Source organism: Dipodomys ordii, unplaced genomic scaffold (assembly GCF_000151885.1).
Source record: "Dipodomys ordii isolate 6190 unplaced genomic scaffold, Dord_2.0 Scaffold21, whole genome shotgun sequence".
NCBI classification, from domain to species: domain Eukaryota; kingdom Metazoa; phylum Chordata; class Mammalia; order Rodentia; family Heteromyidae; genus Dipodomys; species Dipodomys ordii.
In genome coordinates, this window is record NW_012267237.1 from 5029400 (window position 1) to 5053500 (window position 24101).

A 24101-nucleotide genomic window follows, 5' to 3' on the forward strand; every position below is an offset into this window, starting at 1 on the left:
GCTCACAGGCCTTTCCTGTCATGCCTTCCCTCACCACTCTGAGGCTCATGAAGACAAATAATAAAATACAGTGCTAAAATAGATGCAATGGAGAGGTCTCGCATTTTCAGAAGTCGTATTATTGTGCAAAACCTCATTCTCTTTGCCCCCAAATAACTGTAATCCACAGACCGATGAGGTGATCAGAGCACTGGCCTGACTCGTCTCCTCCATTGGTTCACTCAGCTTTCCGGTCAGGTTCCTCTCTGTACACTGGAGTGATTTGGTTACATATAAATAAATGAGTTTGTGAACAGTTGCACTCATACATTGTGGTGTGTGGAAGTCCCTTGCATTCATTTGCAGGCAGGGTCCACTGACTGCCTGACATAAACAGCCTTGGCTCATTTATGCTGCAGTCAACAACTCACGATGAGATTCCCCTCAGGTACGACCAGGTTGCTGGGTAATTGTGTGCGATCTCGCTCTCACAGAGCATCGTTCAACCTTTCCTTTTCTCCCCTCAGTACCGGGCTACAGCACTGCCAGCATTCAAGTATTACGTGACCTGCGCCTGCCTCATCTTCTTCTGCATCTTTATTGTGCAGATCCTCGTACTGCCAAAGTGAGTACTCTGGGCTTTCCCGTGGAGTCAGCCTGATGAACCTTTACTGGGGTCTGGTTGTATTTGAGGGTGTGAAAGGATGCTAGTTTCCAAACAGGGGTCATTTATCATGTCACCAGGGAGGAGGAGTAAATCTGAGACTTTGGAAGTTAAGTGCTCCCCATGAGTCTTGCTTGGATTTCCAAAGTGGACATACTAATTCACCATATTGAGATTTTTTTTTTTACATATAAATCTGTCCTCCTTACTTCGATGCCCCATCGAGGGACATAAAGAACAGCACCACCAGGTGTCATACCTAATGAATAAACAACATTGCTATAAACTAAAAGGGGAAACCTGCCGTAAGTGTACCCAGACGTTTGTTTTCACTGTCCGTGCGTCCTGCTCTCTTTTCTCTGTCTTAAATCTGCCATCTTGCTGGTTCCATGTCAGGGACCACTTGATCGCTCCCGGGAGAAAACTGGGTTCAGTGGGGAGAAGTGGAGCTCCAGGTTATGCTCTGGGTGTGTGTCTTCTGGCTCTACCCATTGGCAAACATAATCCGGTCACTGTGATTCCGAGGTGATCTCTTCTCTTGAAGCTGCACAGTGAGAGTCAGTACAGACCAAATCGCTTTCTTCTAAGAATCCGATTCTCATTATATAAAGAAAAGTTAAAACTTTCATCCTAACAATAAGAGAGAAAAAGTAATTTCTAAGCACAATTTTCCCTCTCTTATCGATATTGATTTTGTGAAAGCCAAAGAAAACATTTTCAACCCACGAATGTCTGCAGTACAGTTAGAACATAGACAACTGGACTTGAATTGGGTTGAATTTTGGCTCAGGCAGAAGCTTAGCAAACTGGAAAAAAGTTCTCTTTTCCCTTCTTTACTTCAAAGCATTTGATTTCTATCACTGAGCCCAGAATAAATAAGCACATACACTGGCGGTTATAGGAGCAATAGAAGGCCTGTCTGTATCATTCTTTAGCTAACTGCTCCATTTGTTTGAGGGGTTTCCACTAGATTTCCTTGATTTCCCATGAATTTGTGCTAGGATACATAACCAGAGGGGCTGTTTTTCTCAACTCACAATATCTTCCGTGAAATTCTCAAATGTCAACTTATCAAGTGTTCAGTCGAAAATATTATTAATTAAATTCCTTCTCAGTGCCAATTCTTTATTGCCTGATACAAGAGAAAAAATGTCTGTCCTCAAGCACAGGCTAAGAAATAAAAGTGTGTTGACAAAGGTGCACGGGTGAGCTAAAGAATGAGCAAGGAGCTGGGGCTTCATTTTGACTCTAAAGTCGATGAATTCTTTCAGTCTCTACTACCTTCCCAAATGAGGGCCTTGGTATTTTCTGTGTCATAAGTAACACAGTCTGGGTCACAGGAGTGGAGGGTTCTCCCCCAAAGGATGGCCACTGCGGGGAGCCGGGGCGAACGCCATTACAAGATGGCGCCCACTTCCTTGCAGCTTTGAGGTAAACAACTCCATATTAGGCAGTGCTTGGCGGGACTGTGGGTCCCGGGCTTTGCATGAGTCCCCAGCCAATCCCGTGGCACCTGGTGACGGTGAAAGGCAGACGACCAATGATAGAACGACCCGTGTTCCTATTCCATATATAAGCGGCCACGTTTCTGTACACGGGGCCTCTCGCTCAAGCTTTCCTATCAACTCAAAAGCTCTCCAATAAAGTGTGATCTGAGAAGACTCCTGGTGTGGTGGTCGTTCTTCCTCGCTGGCCGAGAAGGCGCTTGCCGCACAGGAGGGAGTTGGAAGAATGGAAACTCTCTCCAAAGAGGACAACACTTTCAGAAACCAAGAAAATTATTTTGTTTCGGATTATTGTTTCTTTTCAGAAACATGTCTCCTCCTGCATTTCCTTCTTGCAGTGGTTTTCTTGTCTGTCAGGACCCATGGAAGTGCGTTCTCTCAAGCCTCATCCCCCCTTCCTTTGCTTTCTCTTGGGCATCAAGCTGGTGCTTGGGCCTGAGCCCTGTAGAGCCCACAGGTGGCCTTTCCTTGTGGTGTAACACTTCAATTTGAATAGATGTCATTAAGTTGTCAGCTGATTCTTTTGTGGGGAGGTGATTTCTACACTGTCGCTTTAATAAAAATGTAGCTATCTTCAAAGATGAAAAAGTGACTCAGAATGAAAAGTTTCTGCATGTTTTGGTAGTTTCTTTTATGTTGTCTATCAAAGTGAATGGTTGTATTAATTCAGGCATGAGAGAACTTGAGCTCATCTTTCAGAGAGAGAGTAGAAAGAGAGGACTGTGAATCTCAGGGAACAGAGAGTGTCTAATATTCAAATCTTCTGTCTTTGTTGTCACTGTGAAGAGGAAGTTTGCTTTGTCAGACACAGATAATACTTTTTCCCTCTTTCCTCTATCTTGGGATCTTCCAGTAGCCCAGATATCTAAGTCCTATTATCAGAGGAAGACCACTAGCTAGCAATCCCTTTTTCTCTTTTTGACTTTCACTTTGTAAAACTGAATTGTCTGTCCCTTTGAAGTTGCCATTGAGAAGAGAAGGCATCTGTTGGTTCACCCTGGATTAACGTGAAAATTTCTCTCCTCTTGGTTCTTTTTGTCCTTGTTGAGCACCACACAGCAGACCTGAGTGGAGATGACAGAATCTCCCTTTGGGAAGAGTAAGGGTGTTGAGAAGAGAGGTGTGAAAGTCCTCCCACCAAGTAGAATTCCAGAGAAAGACACCACAAGGTGCCCATTGGAACAATGTTTATGTCTGAGGAGGGCGGGTCTCTGCCTGGCTTGTTCACCAAATGTGTGTTTCATCCCTATTGGGGCCACTTATCTGCCCTGGAAGCAAAATCACAGGCAGCCAAAAGACCTTGTCTTGGATCAGCGTGATCCATGGATAAAACAATGCACTTGATTGAAATGCCGATGGTTAAATGCTGTTAATTTCCCTTACCTGATGGCAGGGAAGGGCCAAAATTGCTTTTCAGTAAGTGTATAAATCAATTATGCTTGCATGTTTAAAAGAAACAGCTTTGCAACCAGAATGTTAATTAAAATTGATTAAGTTGGACAAACATCTTGGTAGGCTTAATGGGCCTGAACATGCTTTTGATAGAACGAGCAACATCAGTGGTAATCACTGAGGGCTTTCGACCAACTGTTACTTGGCCTCCAGTTCGTTTGTAATCCCTGATGCTTCTATCATGAAGGGGAAGGTGTGGCTTGTAAACTGTAGAAACTTAGTTCTGACTACTCTAGAAGCCAGAAGTGTGAGGTCAAGGCACTGGTAAGGTTGGGGTTGTTGCAGGCCTTCTTGATGGTGGTAGACTGCTTCTTCTCCATGGAAGAAGACAGGGCTAGCCATCTGCCCAGTTCTTCTAAAGACACCAGTAGAACTCCTGAGGACCACACCCTCGTGACCCACTCCTGTTCCAGTGCCCTACCTCCAAGTACCAACCCAGGAATTGGGGCATTCCGTCCACAACAACGTGGAGAGCGAGGCACCATCACCTGAATGAGCAGCTGCTGTGGGGTGAGCCCATCGCGGAGTCCTACAGGGTTTACATTTCAAACTTAACACCCTTTCCTGCACTCGAGATCATATCATCTGTGTCACACACATGAAAAACATCAAAGATAGAATTAGACAAATTCATAATCACACCTATATTTATAGATTCCTTTTCTATCATTGGCTGTATGACTAATAATGCGGAAAATTCAAGTAAGATTATTGGCTTTCTAATGACTAGTTTGTAGAACATAAAACCCAACTGCAAAATGTATGACTAAGACATAATGTATACTGGTCCCTCAACGCAGTTGAGAAGGTTGAACTAAGTTAGAAAAAATAAAATCTTACACCCTGATGTTTGACTACACCAAAACCAAAACTTCTTAGCAATTAATTTGAACTAAAAGAATTGAAAGGCAGAAAACCGTTCCTGTCCAGATTGCCGACACTCATGGGCAGGGAGAAGGAGAACAGAGAGGGTGAAGGAGAACAAAAATGGATGAAATACTTTATGAGCATGTATAAAAATGGGACGATGAAGCTTCTAGAGATTGGTTTGGGAAGTGGTCAGAGGTGAGCAGATTGAGAGGAGAGCGAGTAAGATATGGGTATGTCCAGGGCTGATGTCAACAATAATTAGGAAAATCAATAGAATAGCTTTAAATTATTCTCAGATAGCCAGTGTTAACCTATATGATTTTGAATAACCAAGCAGTCAAATGAGTAGTTATAAGAGAAAAATTTCAATGCTTGCATACCAAAAGAAATGATCTTAACATATTTGGGACATAACCCATTTAGTAACCCTGAGGGGCAACTTGTTGCTATATTAGAATAAAGAAAAGCGTTAAAATCGGTTGTCTTAAGTTTCTAACATAAGAAGCCAGGAGAAGTTGAGAAAATTAGAATCAAACCAGAAGAAAGGAATGGATACAAATGATGAAAGAGACCGGTACTTTAGAAATCAACTTGGAGACTAAATCATTAAAGCCAAAACTTAATTCTTTTATTTTAAGAGTTTCAAAGCGGGCTGGGAAGGTGGCTCAGTGATAGAGTGCTTGCCTTGCATGCCTGAGGCCCTGGGTTCGATTCCTCAGCACCACATAAAGAAAAAAGCCGGAAGTGGCACTGTGGCTCAAGTGGTAGAGCGTTGGCCTTGAGCTGAAGAGCTGAGGGACAGCGCCCAGGCCCAGAGTTCAGGCCTCACGACAGGACCCAAAAAAAAAAAAAAAGAAGAGTTTCAAAGTTCCTAAACTGATGACCCAGAAAGGCAAATAAAAAAGTTAATTGTCAAGAACCCACACTAACAGAGTAACTGAGAGTGATTGAGTACAGACTCTAAAGACATTAACAAGATCAGTCATAAATTACACAAAGACAAAATGATTTAAAATTCAGATTAAATGGAAGACTGTCTTGAAAACACAATGTACCAAAACTAATACAATGGAAAGTTTAAAGGTCATTAAATTTGTTTTAAAAATTCTTCCCACAAAAGGGTACTTTGTATACAAATGATTTTTGTGTGAATCCTAGTAACTGAACACTTTAAGAAAATAAAATCACAGGAACTGCTCGAACAGTAACCATCATTGTGAATGGGTAAAAGTATTCCATTTGTAGAAGAGGGTGAACAGGCTGGCGCTATCACTGGAGCTGTGGCTCACTGGTAAGAGTGCCTGCCTGCCAAGTGCAATGTCCAGAGTTCAAACCTAAGCATCACCAAAAAACAAAACTGTTGGAGCCAGAGCCCGACACTGTAGGCTCACTCTTGTGAACCTAGCTACTCAGAAGGATGAGATCTGAAAATCAAGGTTCAAAGCCTAGGCAAGAAAGTCAGTGAGACTCTTATCTCCAATCAGCCATTAGAAAACTAGAAGTGACACTGTGGCTCAAAGTAGTAGAGCGCTCACCTTGAGCAAAAGAGCTCAAGGACAGCACCTAGCCCCTGAGTTCAAGCCCCATAGCCAACAACAACACAATAACAACAAAAGCCTTGGATCTATAAATCAAAGGCAAAATCCCTATTATGTATATCTCTAGCTGCAAAAGAATGAGAAATATTGGGAATAAAGAGGAAAAATAGCTATTCCAGGTAACATTTTACCAAATTGCAGGGAACCGCAATATTATCAAATTCTGAGAATACAAAATTCAAATAAAAGGTAGTCTTGAAACAGGGAGATACTATAAAGGTACAGTCTCCAGTTTAACAGTCATGAAAAGCTGTGAACTGTAGCATCTCCTTGAAATAAATTAGAAATTATTAAAATGTTCTGGTGCATTGACAAACCTGCAATGAATACACTTTTGCCATCAACAAACCAAACTTGTGAGTCCCTTAAGTGTTTACCACAGCAGGTTACTTCAACAGATGGGTGTAGAGATTACCCATTGTTTTTAGTATGAAATAATCTATCTATCTATCTACCTATCTATCTATCTATATCTATATCTATCTATCTATCTATCTATCTATCTATCTATCTATCTATATATATAGTATGAAAATCTGTATGTTGTAGGAAAAGCAGAGCACACCCAAGGGGGGGGGGAATGTCAAAAGAAAAATAGTAAAAAAAAAAAAAAAAGAAAAGAAAAATAGTAGAGGTCAAAATCTTTGATCAAACCCAATAAAATTAAAAATGGCAAGGACCAACTCACACTAATCTCCTTTTGGAATTTTAAATCTAGATATCTGAATTATTCTTGTATTGAAAGCAAATGGAAATTGAAATGATAGGTGTGTGTGTGTGTGTGTGTGCAACTTGAACTCAAGGCCTCTTATTCTTGCTTATCATTTCCTAAAGGCTGGTGCTCTACCACTTGAACCATACCTCCACTACTGGAAATGCTAGGGTTTTAGAAAAGAGTCACAATGAGTAGCTATGAAAGAAAATCTGTGTGATTTGGCTAAAGCAGCAACTAGTAGAATATTTATGTCCTTGAATCCATTCAGTAGAAAATACCAAAGACTATAATAAAAAAAAACAATGAAGAAAAGGGGAAATATATGTTTCAATAAATAAGAAAGGAATTGCAAAAGTTTAGTTAGACAATAATAATAATATGGAAAATGAACATAATACTGTAATAGTAAACCTAAAATTTATACTTTAAGATTTTGCAAAATGTGCAACCTCAAAAGAGTCATCTAAGGGAAAAAATAACATTAAATAACAACAGAAAAATAACACTAAGCACAAGAAGAAATTATTTCAGATAGGGGATTTTTAAAATTATAAGAGATTTTATGTAGGATATTTTATATTTGGAAACTTACATGACCATATTTGTTTTCCAGGAGCATTAGCAAAATTGACTCAGATATAAAACTATGAAACTAGGTAGAATTATGACATATCTGCTCCTAGCCTCGGTCAGGAATAAATTTACACATGCATAAATCCTGAGCACTGTTTTCTGGACCTCAGTTTCTATGAAAGATGAGATAATCATGGTATCTACTATACACAGTAATTGTGACATTAAAATGAACTATAAAATGCACAGATTCCTCAGAACAGCAATTATTACGATCACCACCAAGCCACCCCCACCATAAGCATCCTCATGGCAGTTGCCATCGACATGACTGTCACCATCTCCATTAACGTGATCATCTCCATCATCACTGCCTGGGTGACCATCCTCCTAACCACTGCCCACCATGTCACCGACACCATTATCATCACTGCCACCATAGCAGCAAACCATTACACAGATCTATACCTAAGAAATGATGTCTTGTATAAGACCAGCATTTCCTTGACAATGAGAACTAGCAGGGTATAGAATCAAATAAGACTGAGAGGATGCAGGGGAAAACAGAGATGGTGACAAGCTAAGCAAATAGCTGTGTCACTGTGTCACAATGCTATGACAAGAGACCTCTTAACTCGGTAGAAAAGGGCTTTCTCTTCTGTCCCTTGCCTTCCTAAGCAGGAAGCTTCCAGAAGTGGTACATGCCTCCAGTAGACTTTATGTGCTCCAAAGCGGGTATGCCGCTCTTGTTTGCATCAAAGCAGTTTAGCATGGGCCTGCCCGCAGGGCTAGTCAACAATCTGCATGTTCAGTGTGCATGCAACCTTTTAGCAGTCCTATAATTGCTAATAAATGTGCAAAAAAATAAGATTATCAGGCCGCCTATTTGAAAACACTGTGACACCTAGGAAATAACTCAGTGCCCATTCATCCCTGGGTCAGGTTTAAGCATTGGTTTGAACGTGTTTCGATGGCTCTTGCTTGTTGTGTGGCGTCTGGCCATTTCTCCTGCTGTAGCTTGTTGCTGACTTGCATCTGGTTCTTCTATTCTGCTCACTGGCAACTTACGGTAAGGAGCTGGTGAGGTCACGTTTGAGGGGGTCCTTCCTCTTCTCAGCTCCACCTCTTTGGTTTCTTCTTCATCTCCAGCCATTGTCACTGACACAGAGTTCCACTGTGGTCTCAGACTCCTCCTTGGATATTCCATTTCTATTTTATCTTTGATTATTCATTGTGCCCCAGACCTTTGCATACTCCAACCACTTCTGTCCTTAATGCAATTTAAAGGAGTTTGAATCAATTATTTAGAAGACATCTCAGAAACATATCTGGTTCTTGTAAATGAATCTATAATGCACTAGGGACAGAATTTATCTCGTGGGCTTATCCACATGGTGCTTTCACGTTTGTTGGCTTGGTCAAGCATGCCCCAGGGCCTGACCTGTGAAACCTTGGGAGACTCTCAGGAAACATATGACACTATCTGTGCAGAACAGAGTTGAGTGTGGTGGATGGGATGGGTGAGGGGAGGACTTGGTGTATCCAGGTCGGCAGGTGGAAGGGCAGCCTGAGCCTCAAAGACATCACGGTGGGGCTTGCTGGAGGCGGTAGCTGCCAGGTTTCCAGTGGCAGGAAGAAGACACAGAGATGGAGGTCATGCCCAGCCCATGCATGACCCACATAGAGGAGTGTCTAGATCTTTTTCTCTCTCAGAGAACTGCTGTTTACAGGACAAGGTCAATAAATTGTAGCATGTTCATCTACCACAACTGCAGATCCTCTTCCACGAATGTATGCTTCGATTTGTTTTAGCTCCCTTTTCATTTAAAAGAAACAACTTAGCAAGGACCACAGTGTTCATTTAATTAAGTCCCAGTGAAGTCAAACATTAGCACACAGAATGAAAGATCTGGAAGGATCTCCATCTCAGCCTGTCTTTGTTTGTTGGCAGAACTTCTGTCCTTGGGATTTCCTTTGGAGTTGCATTTCTCTCACTCGCCTTCATCCTTTTCGTCTGTTTTGCCGGACAGCTCTTGGTAAGTACTTCAAGCACAGAACTCTTTGAAGTCCTTTCATTTTGTTTTTAAAAATGTGTTTCTTGTTTTAAAACAAGGAGCTTGTTGATTTACCTAGTGAACAATCAAGAGGATAATTTGATGATTGTTTAGACTATTGAGTGCCTTTTTCCCCATTTGAGTTAAGGCTTCACAAGGTAATCAAGGTTCAGACTTGTGATCTTCCTGCTGCAGCCTCATAGGTAACTAGGATTACAGTGGTACACAGAGATGCCTGGTTTAAATGATGTATGTCACACTTATAAGTTCATGGCTTTGTTTGTTTCTGTCAACATTTTTTTTATCATCTCTAAGTTTTCATAGTACTTGTGGTAGTGAAGAATATGACGCTTGGAAGGAACTGAAGAATTAAAATTTAAACCACATACATCTTTTATATTTTAGAATATATGAAGATAGCAAATATTAAGCTATCTTTTAGTGAGGCACGGTGCCTCGAGGCTGTAATCCTTGCTATAAGTCCTACTTAGGAGGCAGAGGCCAGGGGATCAGAAGTCAAGGCCAGCTTGGACAAAAAAAAATTCATGAAACTCAGTCTCAACCAATAGCAGTATGGAGTAATAGACTCCTTTCCAAAGCAGGTCAACACAAGTAGGCGTGTTACAGCTCAGTGAAACACTATCTCAAAAATAACTAATATGGATGGTGCAAGAGATAACACTGATTGAGTTGCATTGTACTCTTAATCAGACATATGGAATGAAAACCCCTTTCTAGAACTACTTAAATCTAATCATGAAAAAAATGTAACCAATACAAAATGGGCCTGGAGGTATGGTTCAAGTAATGGAGCATCTGAGTTCATAATTCTGAGTTCAATCACCACTACTTGTAAAAAATAATTAAGTGTTTTAATTTAGGCCAGGTATTTTCAATGTTTGTGATTTAAATATTGGTTCCCCATAAAAAAGTTACATGTTAGCTTATTCCTGAGCGTGAAGTAGGGCTGTTCACTGCCACAAACTGTGGGAACAACACTAAGGAAGCCGGTAAGGGGACAGAATTTCCTGAAGAGGACTCAGTGTTCAGTTTGCTCGAGAGAGAAGCAGTGAAACCAGCGAGGCTGCCCGGATTCCCTACACTCCTACCCATGTCTGCCCCGGGCTCCCCTGAAGTTCCCCCCTACACTCCTACCCATGTCTGCCCCAGGCTCCCCTGAAGTGCTCCCCCCTACACTCCTACCCATGTCTGCCCCAGGCTCCCCTGAAGTTCCCCCCCTACGCTCCTACCCATGTCTGCCCCGGGCTCCCCTGAAGTGACCCCTACACTCCTATCCATGTCTGCCCCAGGCTCCCCTGAAGTTCCCCCCCTACGCTCCTACCCATGTCTGCCCCGGGCTCCCCTGAAGTGACCCCTACACTCCTACCCATGTCTGCCCCTGGCTCCCCTGAAGTGCTCCCCCCTACACCTCTATCCATGTCTGCCCCGGGCTCCCCTGAAGTGCTCCCCACCTACACTCCTACCCATGTCTGCCCCGGGCTCCCCTGAAGTGCCCCCCTACACTCCTACCCATGTCTGCCCCGGGCTCCCCTGAAGTGCCCCCCTACACTCCTATCCATGTCTGCCCCGGGCTCCCCTGAAGTGACCCCCACCCCCGCACTGTGAGATCTTCCAGAGTGGCTCCCTGAAAACCTTCCTGGACTCTGTACTCATCTCCTGTGATGACTCTTCTTGGGTATCACAGGACAGATCATCTTTGCTGAATGGGTTAGCCTCCATTATTTTAACATCATCTCTAAGCCTCTACTTTTTTCCCCTCTTCTTTGCTTTGTATACAGTAAGTTCCTAAAGACAAGAATGGGTTTGTAAGCTTTCTCTATTTCCCACTGACCAAATGCTGTCCTTATACACTTGTTTAAGAACCTGGTGCTAAGTAAAGTCCTTGCAGACCTCTGGTATTATTTCCACGGGGCCATTTTTGCATTCTCTCTCCCTCGCTTTTCTCTCCCTCTCTCCCTCTCTCCTCTAATTGTGCAGAGCTCCTCCCTCACCTCTGCTCAGGCAGAGTTAGACATGCCCAAGGGCTATGTGAATGTTTCTTTCTATGAGGTTCTAGCCTGGGGATAAGCTCCTCGTATAACTGAATGCATGAAGGACAATAGAATGGAAAATCATAGCTCCCCTCATGCACCTCAATATTAGCTGCTCATGTGCACTGAAATTTGCTAGCTCTAGCTTCAGACTATTCCTTCAGCTGGAACCCTCGTGAGTGCATGCTGAAGAACCCAGGCCTCCTCAGCAAGCTGCCTCAGTGCTGGCTGTCACAGCTTCTGGTTTGTATTAGGATGTTTGCTCTGCTGGATGGAGGCATCGGCAGTTGAGTTCATCTCAGCTCCGCTTTGCTGGCTGCTGTTCTTAGGACACCTGAAAGACCCAATAAATAATATCAGAAAGCTTGACAACACACCAAGTGGCACCCAAATACAATTTCCTGGAGTCATGAGTCAGAAACTTTCTGCCCCTGTCCTGGTCCAGATCAGACATCCTGTGAGCTTGTAGCTCTGTGTTCATTACTGTGAGCCTTGCTGCCAGTCCCTGCCCAGCTCCCGCCTCCATGCCTGTCAGGCCTGGGTCCATAGATCGCTCTGTCCCCCGCATATTCAGGAGGGGCTCTCCTGTATCTGATGCCGACTAGTACTTCACAATGTCAGAACTCTAGAGTAGAAAGGGAACCAGAGGTAGCCCTGTTCAGACCCTTCATTTTGGACCAGGAATCAATCCAGAACTCCAGAATAGTTCAGTGCACTGGCATGAATTTCCCTTCCCGTCATTCATGATAATGCTTCCTCATAAAAAATAGTGCAGAAAGAGTGGTCGTTGAACCCCGTAGGATAGAATGGACACACAGAGCAGAATCATCAACGTGATGCCTGCACAGCTTGCGTGAATTTCCTGTCCTTTGGTGAGAAATGTTCAGGACGGAGCTGGGTGCTGGCAGCTCATGCCTGTAAAGTCTGTGAGAGTTTTATCTCCCATGATACACCAAAAAGCCAGAAGTGGAGCTGTGGCTCAAGTGACAGAGCACTAGGCTTGAGCAAAAGAGCATGGGGACAGCACCCAGGCCCTGAGTTAAAGCCCTGGGGTAGGAGGTAGGAGGAAGAAAGGAGACAGACAGACAGACGACAGACAGAGACAGACACAAAGAGAGACAAAGACAGAGAGACAGAGAAACAGGAAAAAGAAAGGAAGGGAGGGAGGGAAGGGGAGGGAGAAAGGAGAAGAGAAGAGAGAGGAGAAGAGGAGAGGAGAAGAGAGAAGAAGAGAATAGAAGAGAGGAGAGGAGGGGAGAGGAGAGGAGAGGAGAGGAGAGGAGAGGAGAAATCAAGATAGTTCTGAGCTGCTGGTGGCAGGCAAGGTCCCCATGAGTGGCTCCAAATGCAACCTTATCACAGTGACACAATAATGCATTAAAAATGCCTACTTTCTTGCCTAGCCACTGGGCATAGACTGGCTTGATTATTCTCATAAGAGCCTTTGGAGACAATCCAACCGAACGTTAAGGTCAAGGAGGCTTACGGGTACTTTGTAATTCTCCCACTGTGTACAGCCAAAGGTATGGTGTCAAAATGGAGGCACGCCTTGGAGGCTTGTCATTAGAAGTGGGTTCAGGAGGGTCAGCTTGTGTGCGAGGTCACCAGCACCAGGGCCCCAGGATTAGGCAGGGCTGTCCGTGGAACTCACCTAGGGATCAGACTCCCTCCATCACACTGGCCAGAAATCCAATGAACAGTCCTCTCTGCAGGGGCAGAGTCATTACACTGCTGTAGTGAAGCAGGAGTGCATCTCAGAAGGTGGTACACGCACTGAAAACACGAAGGTAGATTGACAACTGGATCTTAACTTTAAAATATTCTAATAAGAAAATACCCTTATCAATTACTTTATAAATGGTTTCTGTGTGCACGGGTGTCTTTCAAAGTATAATCTAAAATAATTCCAGGTAGCACAGTGCATTATCTGTAAGACCTATATAAAGAGACAGATATTATAAAACAATCCATCCAGGTATACAATAACTCTAGCCTGGGAGATTGTAATTCAGGTTTACGTTTTTGTTAGAACTGGCAATAAGAAATTCTGGTTGTTACTTTGGAAATAATAGAAACAGGCCAAGTTGCTGTTACATTGAACTTCTAAACTACTGAGCTGGACTTACATCTCCAATAGGCTTCTAACCAAAATAAATTAGTCATCTTTAGAGCACACAGGGTGGAAACAGGTAATGAAAATCCCAAGGAAGCTTTCGTCACTTGTGCTGTGACTAGCTGAGAAGCAGAGACCCCACAATGCCAGCACCCCCACACCCTCTTTTTTCCAGGCAGAGATGAAAGGCTAACACAGAAGTCATGCTAAGAAGGCAAAGTAGGTCATACACAGGCCACTGCAAAAGCACTCAACTCCACAGGAGAGCTTTCCCTGGAAGTCTGTTTCTCTAATGTCAGGTACAATGCTTGTAGCCTTCTTTGGGTGGAATTGGAAGATGAACCTTCTTCTGTGTTTTACCCTCACATTCACCTGGGAGATTTGTATGTTTTATTTGTATCTCTGGCAGATAACATCCCAACTGCATGTCATTTCTCTATCCCCCCAAAAAAAACCCTCCCTTTTACTGAACAAGGGACATCCATTTATGTGTCTAATCTTATTTATTACTGCTGTGATCTTCTTTCTGTGCCCCTGGCATCTCCCTCATGCTCTATTTACTCATTCGTGGCTGACCTTTGCTCACATGAGCCACCCTTCCGATTCCAGCTTCTAACTGGTTATTTGTCTCTCAGACTGACTTTGAACTGTGATCCTCAGATCTCAGCCTCCTGAGTAGCTAGGATGCTACTGGTACCAGCATATAATCTTATTTTTTTTAATCCACCTGTATCCTTTTTGTTTTTACTCCTTTTTCTGCTCTTCTGCCTTCTCTTGACCAATGGAGTTCATTCTTTACATTATCATGAATAACTTACAAGTTTGGTTTCTTAGGTTTTTGCATTGTTTTTAGCCATTGGCTTAAAACCTGTAACATGTACATGGTTAGTAAAATCCATTAATTTCTCCACCGTCTGAAACCTGTAATCCTAGTTCCTTTAGGAGGTAGAGGTTGGAAGGATCAGAGAAGCAGAGCGAGGGAAGCTAGCCAGGGAAAAAGTTAAGCAAGACCCACTTCAATAATCAAGCTAGACACGGCAGTTCACACCCTGTACACCTAGCAACATGGCAGGGGTAAGGAGGAGCCTGACAGTGCAGGCTAGCTGGGACAAAAGTAAAAACACAGAGACCCTACCTGAAAAATAGCTAAAGTGAAAAGGGCTGGGGCATCCCTGAAAGGGTGCGGGGCTGCCTAGCAAGAGCAGCGCCCTGAGTTCACACCCCACTGCCAGCAAAGGAGATGAGCGTCTTCTTCAGGCAGAATGCCACAAACCGTGATCACCCTCCTAGCTTCCATGCGAGCACTCTTTGCATTTTTAAGTTTAAGCTACTAACATTATCCGTTTCTGTCTTTTGGTATCTGTAGTCATTTAACAATTACTTTTTTCACTACTCCTTCTAAATATTTTTTCTGCTTAGACTCAATTTTCTAGTTGACAAAACTACTTTCTTTTCCCATCTTTTCCATGCAAGCACATGTGTAATACTCAGGATCTATATTTTTAAGGAATTTTGGGTTTTCTTCATTATGATTGCTTATCATTTTTTTCTTTCTTTCTTTGTCAGTCATGGGGCTTGAACTCAGAGCCTGAGATCTATCCCTGAACTTTTTCACTCAAGGCCAGCACTCTACCACTTTGAGCCACAGTGCTGCTTCTGGTTTTCTGGTGGTTCATTGGAGATACAAGTCTCACCGATGTTCCCCCCCAGGCCAGCTTTAAATCACAGTCTTCAGATCTCAGCCTCCTGAGAAGCTCGGATTATAGACGTGGCACCTGGCTTCACTTGTCATTTTAGTGTCATTCCATACATACCTCTGATGTACCTATGTTAAGTTCACCTTCTCCCCACTTTCTTTGGCTGTCTTCCCCTTCTTAATACAATTTCCTCAGCGTTTCTTCTTCTATAGTCACAAATATTGTGAATCCTCGGTCATATCTCCCAATGCAGTGTTTCACTACAGCATTTAAAAACATAATTCTGTATTCTTCTGGCCTCTGTTGTACTGAGAAATCTCCTTTCTGCCTTGTTGTCATCTCTTGGTAGAGACTGTCTTTCTTGGTATTCGTAGAATTGTTCTTCATCTTTCTGGAAAACAGATTGCTGTGTTAAAGGGTGTCTGTTCTCCATTTTTCCTGATGTAAAGTCATGGTGGCTACTCAGCCTTGGACTGTATCCCACTTCCGGTCACTGTCTGGTATCTGGGTGTATTTTATCTCTTCTCTCTCCTTTCTATTCCATTCTAACTTTTGTTAGAAGTACATTGTGGGATGGGGGTTTGTTTCAAGTAATAAAGTACTTTCCCAGAAAGTATAAGACACTGAGTTCAAGCCACAATACCATCAGAAGAAAGGAAAAGAAATTGTTGAATCCTGTCTTTGTGGCTTCTGTCACAAACTTTCCTGTTTCCATTCCTTCAACCTTGCCTGTTCTGTGATGGGTTATTTGCTCAGACCCATTTCCTACTATCTGTGTTTTTCATCTCTGCAAAGTCCAAGTGACTGTTGTTGCCCACGCTCCGCAACTTGCTCCCGCATTGTCGAGTCCAGTCCTTTTATTGCCTCATGTTGTTTTATGGGCTATTTTGGACTGTAATATCTGAAGTTCTGTGCCAGTTCTCATACTCTTTATGGCTATGACGCCTTAGGAATTTGGAGCGAGAGTGAGTTTTGGGGATTTTTGTGGGTTTTTCATTGTTGTGGGTGGTGGTGGTACTAGATACTGGATGCAGGGCCTTATAAAAGTAGGCAAGTGTCCTAACACTGAGCTACCTCCCCAGCTCTCACCATTTTTTTGAAGTTATGTTCAGTCTGTGTCCATGCCTACTTCCATCTGGGACATGCCTCAACTCAGTGTCATGTTGGGTTTTCAAGCCATGCTGTTTGTTCTTGCTTTTCTAGAAACCAGAAGACTTTTTTCTGATTCTGACATGGTTCATAACAGTTTGGCTTGAGATTGTCATTATGAGACAGATAACTTCCAACCCAACACTGATAGTGAGATTCATTTTCACACGTAGTGTTTATGTTTAGAATTAGTATTTGTCATTGGAAGTGCAGTCTTACTAACTAATGAGTAACGTTTTCCTCATTCTCTACCAAAGAACCCACAACCTTTGGAAGTTCCTGCTTGGTCGAGGAGATCGGCCCCAGCTTCTCAGCTTGTGTAGGACCACATTTCAATCCCACCCTGCAGATTTATTATAGCACGTGTGTCCTGGTTCTAGGATATTTCTGGGCCAGTCCCACGGGGACACCCCTCTAGCAGAGAGACTTCTCTCTGTTTCTGTCACCTAGAAATTTATTTCTCTTTGGGATTGCTATTAAAGAGTGGACAATTGCCGAGTTTCTACTGCATGAGAAAAACCATGATGAACTCAGAAGCAGCAAAGATGAGTGTGATGTCCTCAGCCAGCTCTGCCAGCGTTCCAAGCTACCTAGACAGAGGCAAATGCTCAGCCAACAAGACGAGGTGGACAGTGTGACAAGTGCTCCTCAGTGTGGTGACAATGCAGGAATGTGACTCACCCAGGGCGTGGGAGAGAAGGGGGCAATGTCATCCAATGTGATGGACTGATGTAACCATGTGTTACCATAGAACATTCAAGAACGATTTAAGGGGCTGGGAAGGTGGCTCAGTGGTAGAGTGCTTGCCTTGCATGCATGAGGCCCTGGGTTCAATTCCTCAGCACCACATAAGCAAAAAGAAAAAAGCCGGAAGTGGCACTGTGGCTCAAGTGGTAGAGTGCTAGCCTTGAGCTGAAGAGCTGAGGGACAGCGCCCAGGCCCAGAGTTCAGGACCCACGACCAGAGCCCCCCCCCAAAAAAAGAACAATTTAAATAATCAAATTACATGTGATAGTCCTTGTGACATTAAGTACTTGGAATAATTTTTGCTTTTGTGTGTTCCTGCCATTCAAAATGGTCCCTCAGCCAACTAAAATGCAGAAGGAGATGTTCCTTCAGGCAAACACTCAAAAGTACATATTTGCATAAAAATTTGACCACCATGTTTTTCATATTTTGATATGTGTTTTGCTTCTTGGATAATTATTCCTTATTCGGACACTGTGATATATTTACCTCTTTTCTAAATTTTTAATTAGTGTTTACTTAGTATGGACATCTTCTTTTTCATACAGCTCATATTATTTCAGAAGAGCAGTAATGAAACTGCAAATGCATCTAACTTTTATAATTATTAAATTAAATTTTGAAGAATTACTTTCACAGCAAGAGGCAACTAGTTCTTTCCAATGTAAAATGTTCAAATTAGGAAGAGAGAAAGGAAGTGGAGAGACAGAGAGAAATGTTTCTGGAAGAGATCTTTTTTTTCCTTGTTATTTTTAATCCGAATAAAACTAGGGATATTTTATTACCCTATGAAGGGATCTGTCTACACAGGATTAAGAACATTAGTTAGTGTTTCTATTGCATAATTTCTAATACGCCATGTTATTCATTGTCCCAACATTAACTTGGTCAAGGGATTTCTCATAAATATGTATGAATTCTTCTGTCTCCTGCAGCATTTAGTACAAAGGCTGTATTTGTTAATGACAAAGCTGACCTCAGCCACTAAATTCCCCTGTGAAGGATGCAGCCAGCTCATGAGAGGTCGGAATGGATCTTAGGACCTGGGCACACCTGCAGAGGACCAGGTGCAAGAGCAACCAAACAGGGCTGAACTGAAGCCAGACAGGTTTCTCCTCTTGTCTATTGAACAGCTTCTTCTGAGTAAAGGCCAAAATGTTATCTGACACTGGTAACATTTTCGTCATTTCTGACATTAAATTAGAATGACCAGCATTTTTGACAAATTTACTTTTGTACCCATCTTTGTTGGAACATATAACCAGAATAATAATAACTGATGCCCAGAGCAAGAGCCATTTTTGTAAAAGATAACAAATGAAGGCATTTTGTTCTCCTTTTTCATCCTTAATTAGATTTCTTCTATTTGAAGATCTTATTCTTTTTTTGCTCTTATCCTCATCATGGGTCTTTTCTGATTCTGTATTAGATCCTTCCACTTCATTCTCCTGGCCATTTGCAAGGTTGGCCAGTTGTCATACTGCCTGTGCCTCAGCATTATTTCTCTAGTGACAAGGAAGGAAATAGAACTGCCTTAGCCGGGCACCCATAGCTCTCACCTGTAATCCTAGCTACTCAGGAGGCTGAGATCTGAGGATTGCGGTTCAGAGCCAGCCCAGGCAAGAAAGTCCACGAAAATCTTATCTCCAATAAACTACCAGAAAACCAGAAGTGGCGCTGTAGCTCAAATGGTAGAGCGCTAGCCTTGAGCTATAAGAGCTGAGGGACGCCCACTGTCAGGCCCAGAGTTCAAGCCCCATGACCAACCAAAAAAAAAAAAAAAACCTGCCTGATTCATGGACATTGAAATCTGTGAGCATTTGGCCTAAAAAGTTAGAAATGGTTGCACAGGGGACTCTGAGGCATGCGTAAAAACTGTGACAGAGACGGAATCTTACAGGAACGCCCACAAACCTCAAATAGTGCTTGTAAGCCTCACCCAGGTGCACCTACTTATCATTTTACTAACCATGTTGCGTAAGTAGAACTAACGTTACCGTGTATCTGTCCAGATGTGCTTCATAAATTATGAGCCTATGCACAGAACATTATTTTGAAAGGACAGATTTATTAAAATTGTTACCAGGTATTTTTTTTAATCAGAACAATTTAATTTTATAATTTCACAAATAGTTCTGTGTAATAACTAGATAATGTTTTATCTGATTGATTCTGTCATGGAATCTGAGCTATGAATAACATATTATTGAAGCTCTGTGGACTTATCATTTCTGTTCTTCATGTTTTCAGTATCACATGTATTTAAAATTTCTAGTGCAGACAAAAAGCCATTGATTTTTAATAACTCTGTCTTAATAAAAGCAATAATCTTGGATAATCAAGATACAACTACATCCAAGGGTGAGAAAGTCTGGCCAGTAGGCCATTTAAGGTCATCGAAATTGTTTTTTTGTAAAAGGACAGACATATATGCTTCTTGTTGGCTATCTATGGTGATGTACTTTTATTAATAATTTTGCACAATCCTACAATGGTGTTATAAATATCTAAATGGTCTTTGGCAGAAAAAAGTTTCACTAAGTTTCCAGAGTGCAATCAAAGGCCTTGGCTTAGTGGAATATCAGCTAGATGATGATGAGCCAGGTGAGGACAGTGTTGGACTTGGAAGTGACTCTTGGTAACTTATGACAGCTTCTGTAGAACCCAAGTCTGACAGCTCTCTGGATCAGTTATACCAGAAATAAGCAATCATGACACACATGTTCACATGGTTGTTCCGGCACCAGACATATGACCTCTCTGCCCCTGTGTGCTCAGAGCTTGGGTGGAGAGTCGTCCTATTCAGTGACAGATTTAAGGCCTCCCCATTCCTTATCAAAACCTGCTCTAGTGAAAAGTGTGAAGTGTAGATGTGCCTTCTGAATTGCCAGGGGTTAAGGAGTTCAGCAGGAGTCCATCAGGTTGATGGTCTTCTGAACTAACCAGCATTCAAGGCCACTTACTTCAAACTTGTTAACAGGCTTACAGAAAAATGAGGACAGTGCTCAGGAAAATCTATCCAAGAAGCAGATCTGAACCATGCTGTCTCCATCACTGGATCCTCTATACACTGTACATATGTTATCCATCGTTTATATTGGGACCATAGTGAGGAAGAGGAAGGAAAAACTTAATGTGTTGTTGCTTTCTTTTGCTTTCAATAGTGTTGTCCAAAGAAATTGACAGCAAATAGATTCTTGGTCACTAAAATGTTTCTGAGAAGTATCATGTTTTATTCATTGAAATAAGAGGAAAAGTTAACATTTATAAACCCTGTCCCTAGTGCCCTCTGCAGTTCCTTTAAAACTTAGCATGAGATCAGGAGGCAGGCACCATGGTGATCCTCATTTTGGAGGTGAGGAAATCAAGACCAGAGAGAATATTTAACACTAATAATAATAATAACAATAATAACTATTGTAATTATTATGGATGCCTGATTTTTTTTAATTTTTAAGATTTTATTATAAAGGGTATGTACAGCGGGATTACAGTTACTTATATAGGCTGACTGTTTACCAATCTAACCATCTTCCATCCTATGCTGGTCTTATTTTCTTGTTGTATTGACCTTTAGCATATTATAATATGTATGTCTTGGGCTGGGAAGGTGGCTCGGTGGTAGAGTGCTTGCCTTGCATGCATGAGGCCCTGGGTTCCATTCTTCAGCACCACATAAGCAGAAAAGACAGAAGTGGCGCTGTGGTTCAAATGGTAGAGTGCTAGCCTTGAGCTGAAGAGCTGAGGGACAGCACCTAGGCCCAGAGTTCAAGCCCTAGGGCTGGCAAAAAAAAAAAGAAAACTGAAGTGATGCTGGGGCTCAATGTGATAGAGTACTAGCCTTGAGCAAAAGAGCTCAGGAACAGAGCCCAGGCCTTGAGTTCAAGCCCCAGGACTGACAAAAGGAAATGCTATTGTACAGTACATACAATATAAAGAGTCTCAAAGCATTATATATATATATATATATATATATATATGAAGTGAAATGAGTCAGAAAGATGAATACTGCATAATTACACTGACATAGAGTGTCTAGACTGATCTAAACCATGGAAATAGGAAGTAGAAAGGGAACTTCCAGGCTGGACAGAGGGAGAAATAAGTTCTTGTTCAATTGGTACAGAGTTTTTGTTTTGTAAAATAAAAGTCTCTGCAGTTATCATACAATATAAGTATAGCTGGCAGTACATTACACTAAAAGATAATTTAGAAGGGAAATTTAATGTCATGTATTGATCCACGTCATCATATCATCTAGAAGTGTTTTGAATAGAGCTCTGTGTGGAAGAAAGAAAGGCAAGTACGGTGAAGACACTGTACCACTGGAGATGCTCTTGGAAGATTCATACACCAAACTAAGTCTATGGTCTGTTTATATGCTTGTGATCATCTTCTGTACCAAGAAAAAGTCTGGAAGGTAAAATTTGCAATGTGTAGTCTGAAGGCCATCAGTCATTTTCCAAGAGAGAGAGAGAGAGAGAGAGAGAACAAAAGCTATGCAGAAGGTAGACCAGGCTTGACAGTTGCTTGATGCTGATCTACTTTCTTCATAACTCTGCTGAATTTATATTAACTTTCAAATGAGCCCAATGCATACCCCAGAGTGATTTAATTAACAGACACATTTTTCTCTGCCAAAAAAAAAATTACTTAAAAATGTAACTTCAGGTCTATTTGTAAAGGCATACCTGTGTCTCCATCACTTAATTTGTTCATAACAATGAAGCCAACATAATTTTAATCAACTTTATGACTTGTTTGAGTCCCTGGAGGGAATGGAATCTGTTTGTTTAGTCTCTGAACCATGTTGGTACTTCTTATGGTTTTAAACATTACTATTAATAAACTTGAGAGAATATGTTAAGTGGAGATACATTCCTTTATCTCTCTCCTCCTAGCAATGCAGCAAAAAAGCCTCTGCCTCTCTCATGTGGCTTTTGAAGTCATCCAGCATCATTGCAAATCGTCCCTGGCCACGGGTCTCCCTCACGATCATCACAACAGCCATCATCCTAACCATGGCTGTGTTCAACATGGTAAGTAAGTCCCGGGGTGGGTCGGGACTCCAGTCAGGCAGGGCACACCTGCTTTCTGTGTTCTGGATTGAGGCAGGTTTGAAAACTTGCCCAAAACTGGGTTGCCCAGTTTTGCCCAGTTTGCCCAGTTGCCCAAAGACTGATCTTATGAATGCAGCATCTCACAGCAGCAACGTGGTTTGTCTAACTTTGAAAAGGAAGTGTTTGCATGAGCCACTTTAAAGCACGTCCCCACTTACTTGCTCGTGATGGCTCTCAGCAAGCTTCAGAAATAACAAGCACTGTCACCAGGGCGGGCATGAAAAGCATCAGTCAGTGGGTAAGTGGAGAGGCTGGAAGGCCCAATTGCAAACCCCAGCTCCTGCTGGAAGAGGTTTGGAAGAGGTTTTCATTAATGTCACAGGCATCCATTTCCACATCTCAACACGAGAGTCAACTTCTGTGGTAGGGTGGTTCTGAAACTCAGCTGAATAAGATCCCTACCACACTTGGGACAGACAGACGGGACACTTCATAACTATGGGACCAACGACCACTCCTCTCACACCCATGTCATTGTTCCTGCAATGCCCACCAAATAAACCTCTACCCATTAATGACCTGGAGCCATCTCCTTGTAACTCCTGTCACCTTGTATTCTCCTGTCACCAGCAGCAGAATGAATCTTGGCATGTGAATGTTGCAGATACTGCTGGTGCTTGGAAATTCACAGAACCATCTAATCTGGATGAGGTGACCAGACAGTCATAACTTCATAATGATAAATATCTTCCTGACATAGATTTCCCACTGCATAAATGTGAGGCATCTAGACCCCTGAGTCACGTTGTGCCTTCCAGGAGTTCGTGGTAGACTGGCAGCTGAGTAAGCCATCCTGAAACACAGTAGGGCAGCAGTGAATGCACACAGAGGGACTGGGGTGGCTGGTAAAAGCCTACCAGGCAGAAATCATCGCTTAAATACAGATACAGGTTGATGCATCGCAACAATGAGATGTACAAGACGCCATGTCAAAAAACCAACTTTACCATTTAGGCGTGGGGGGGGCATGGGGAGGGATATAGTTGTGGAAAAGGGAGGGAAGGGATGGTAGGGGAAAAACAGGAGGAGGAAACAATGCTTGATAAGAAATGTATTCATTACCTTGCTCATGTGATTGTAACCCCGCTGTACAGTATTTTCACAATAAAAAAAACATTAAAAAAAAGATGGAGGGGTGACCCTTGGATCTAGGAGGAGAGTGGAAATGTATGTTGAGAATCAGTGAAGCACAAGGCTGGGGAGTGGATAGACATGTTTGCACAAGATCAGGTCTCAAGGTCCTCTCATAGACCACAGTTTCCCACACCCCTGGGATTCAGGGGTGGGTGTGGCTGAGCAACTGGAGCCCTGACAAGCTGGGCCCAAGCTGCAGGGGGGGAGGGCACTCCCAGAATGCCTGGCCCTGATTAGGAATGGAACCTGCAACCTCCTAAGACGGCGTCAGAGCAGTGCGGCGCAGCCTCCTGCTCCCTGAGATGTCGTGGAGGTTTGAGGCACAGGCAGGCAAAGGACACTGTGAAACTGTACAAATATGAAGGAAGTGAGTTTCCTTAGATGGGGCTTTTCATGTGCAATGCAGTGCCCTGTGTATGTGCGTTAGTCCCACCACCCCAGAGCCGGCTTCCCGGGAGACACACTGCTGAGAGCCAAAGCATTCAGGTAGATGAAGGCTGCAGGAGTAGCCGAGCAGTAAAATCCATTGAGGAGGAGGGGCAGAGAAGCAGTGACTCAAGACAGGGACTGTGAGCCCTTCTCACAGCCTTAGAGGCCGGTGTTCAGTTACTGTTAGGATGCGTGACTGCTGCAAAACCCTAAGAATACACCAAATACTCCTCCTCCTCGCTCACCTGTGC

The 24101-nt window shown here is 42.7% G+C and overlaps 1 protein-coding gene across 1 annotated transcript in view; it reads left to right on the top strand.

Annotated features, from left to right (window-relative positions):
- Adcy2 (adenylate cyclase 2 (brain)) overlaps window positions 1-24101 on the top strand; it is a 319852-nt gene that overhangs the window by 247184 nt on the left and 48567 nt on the right. The window contains exons 13-15 of the mRNA XM_013013878.1: window positions 507-604; window positions 9308-9392; window positions 22069-22206. Coding sequence (XP_012869332.1) covers window positions 507-604; window positions 9308-9392; window positions 22069-22206 — 321 coding nt within the window. The remainder of the gene's footprint in view (window positions 1-506; window positions 605-9307; window positions 9393-22068; window positions 22207-24101) is intronic.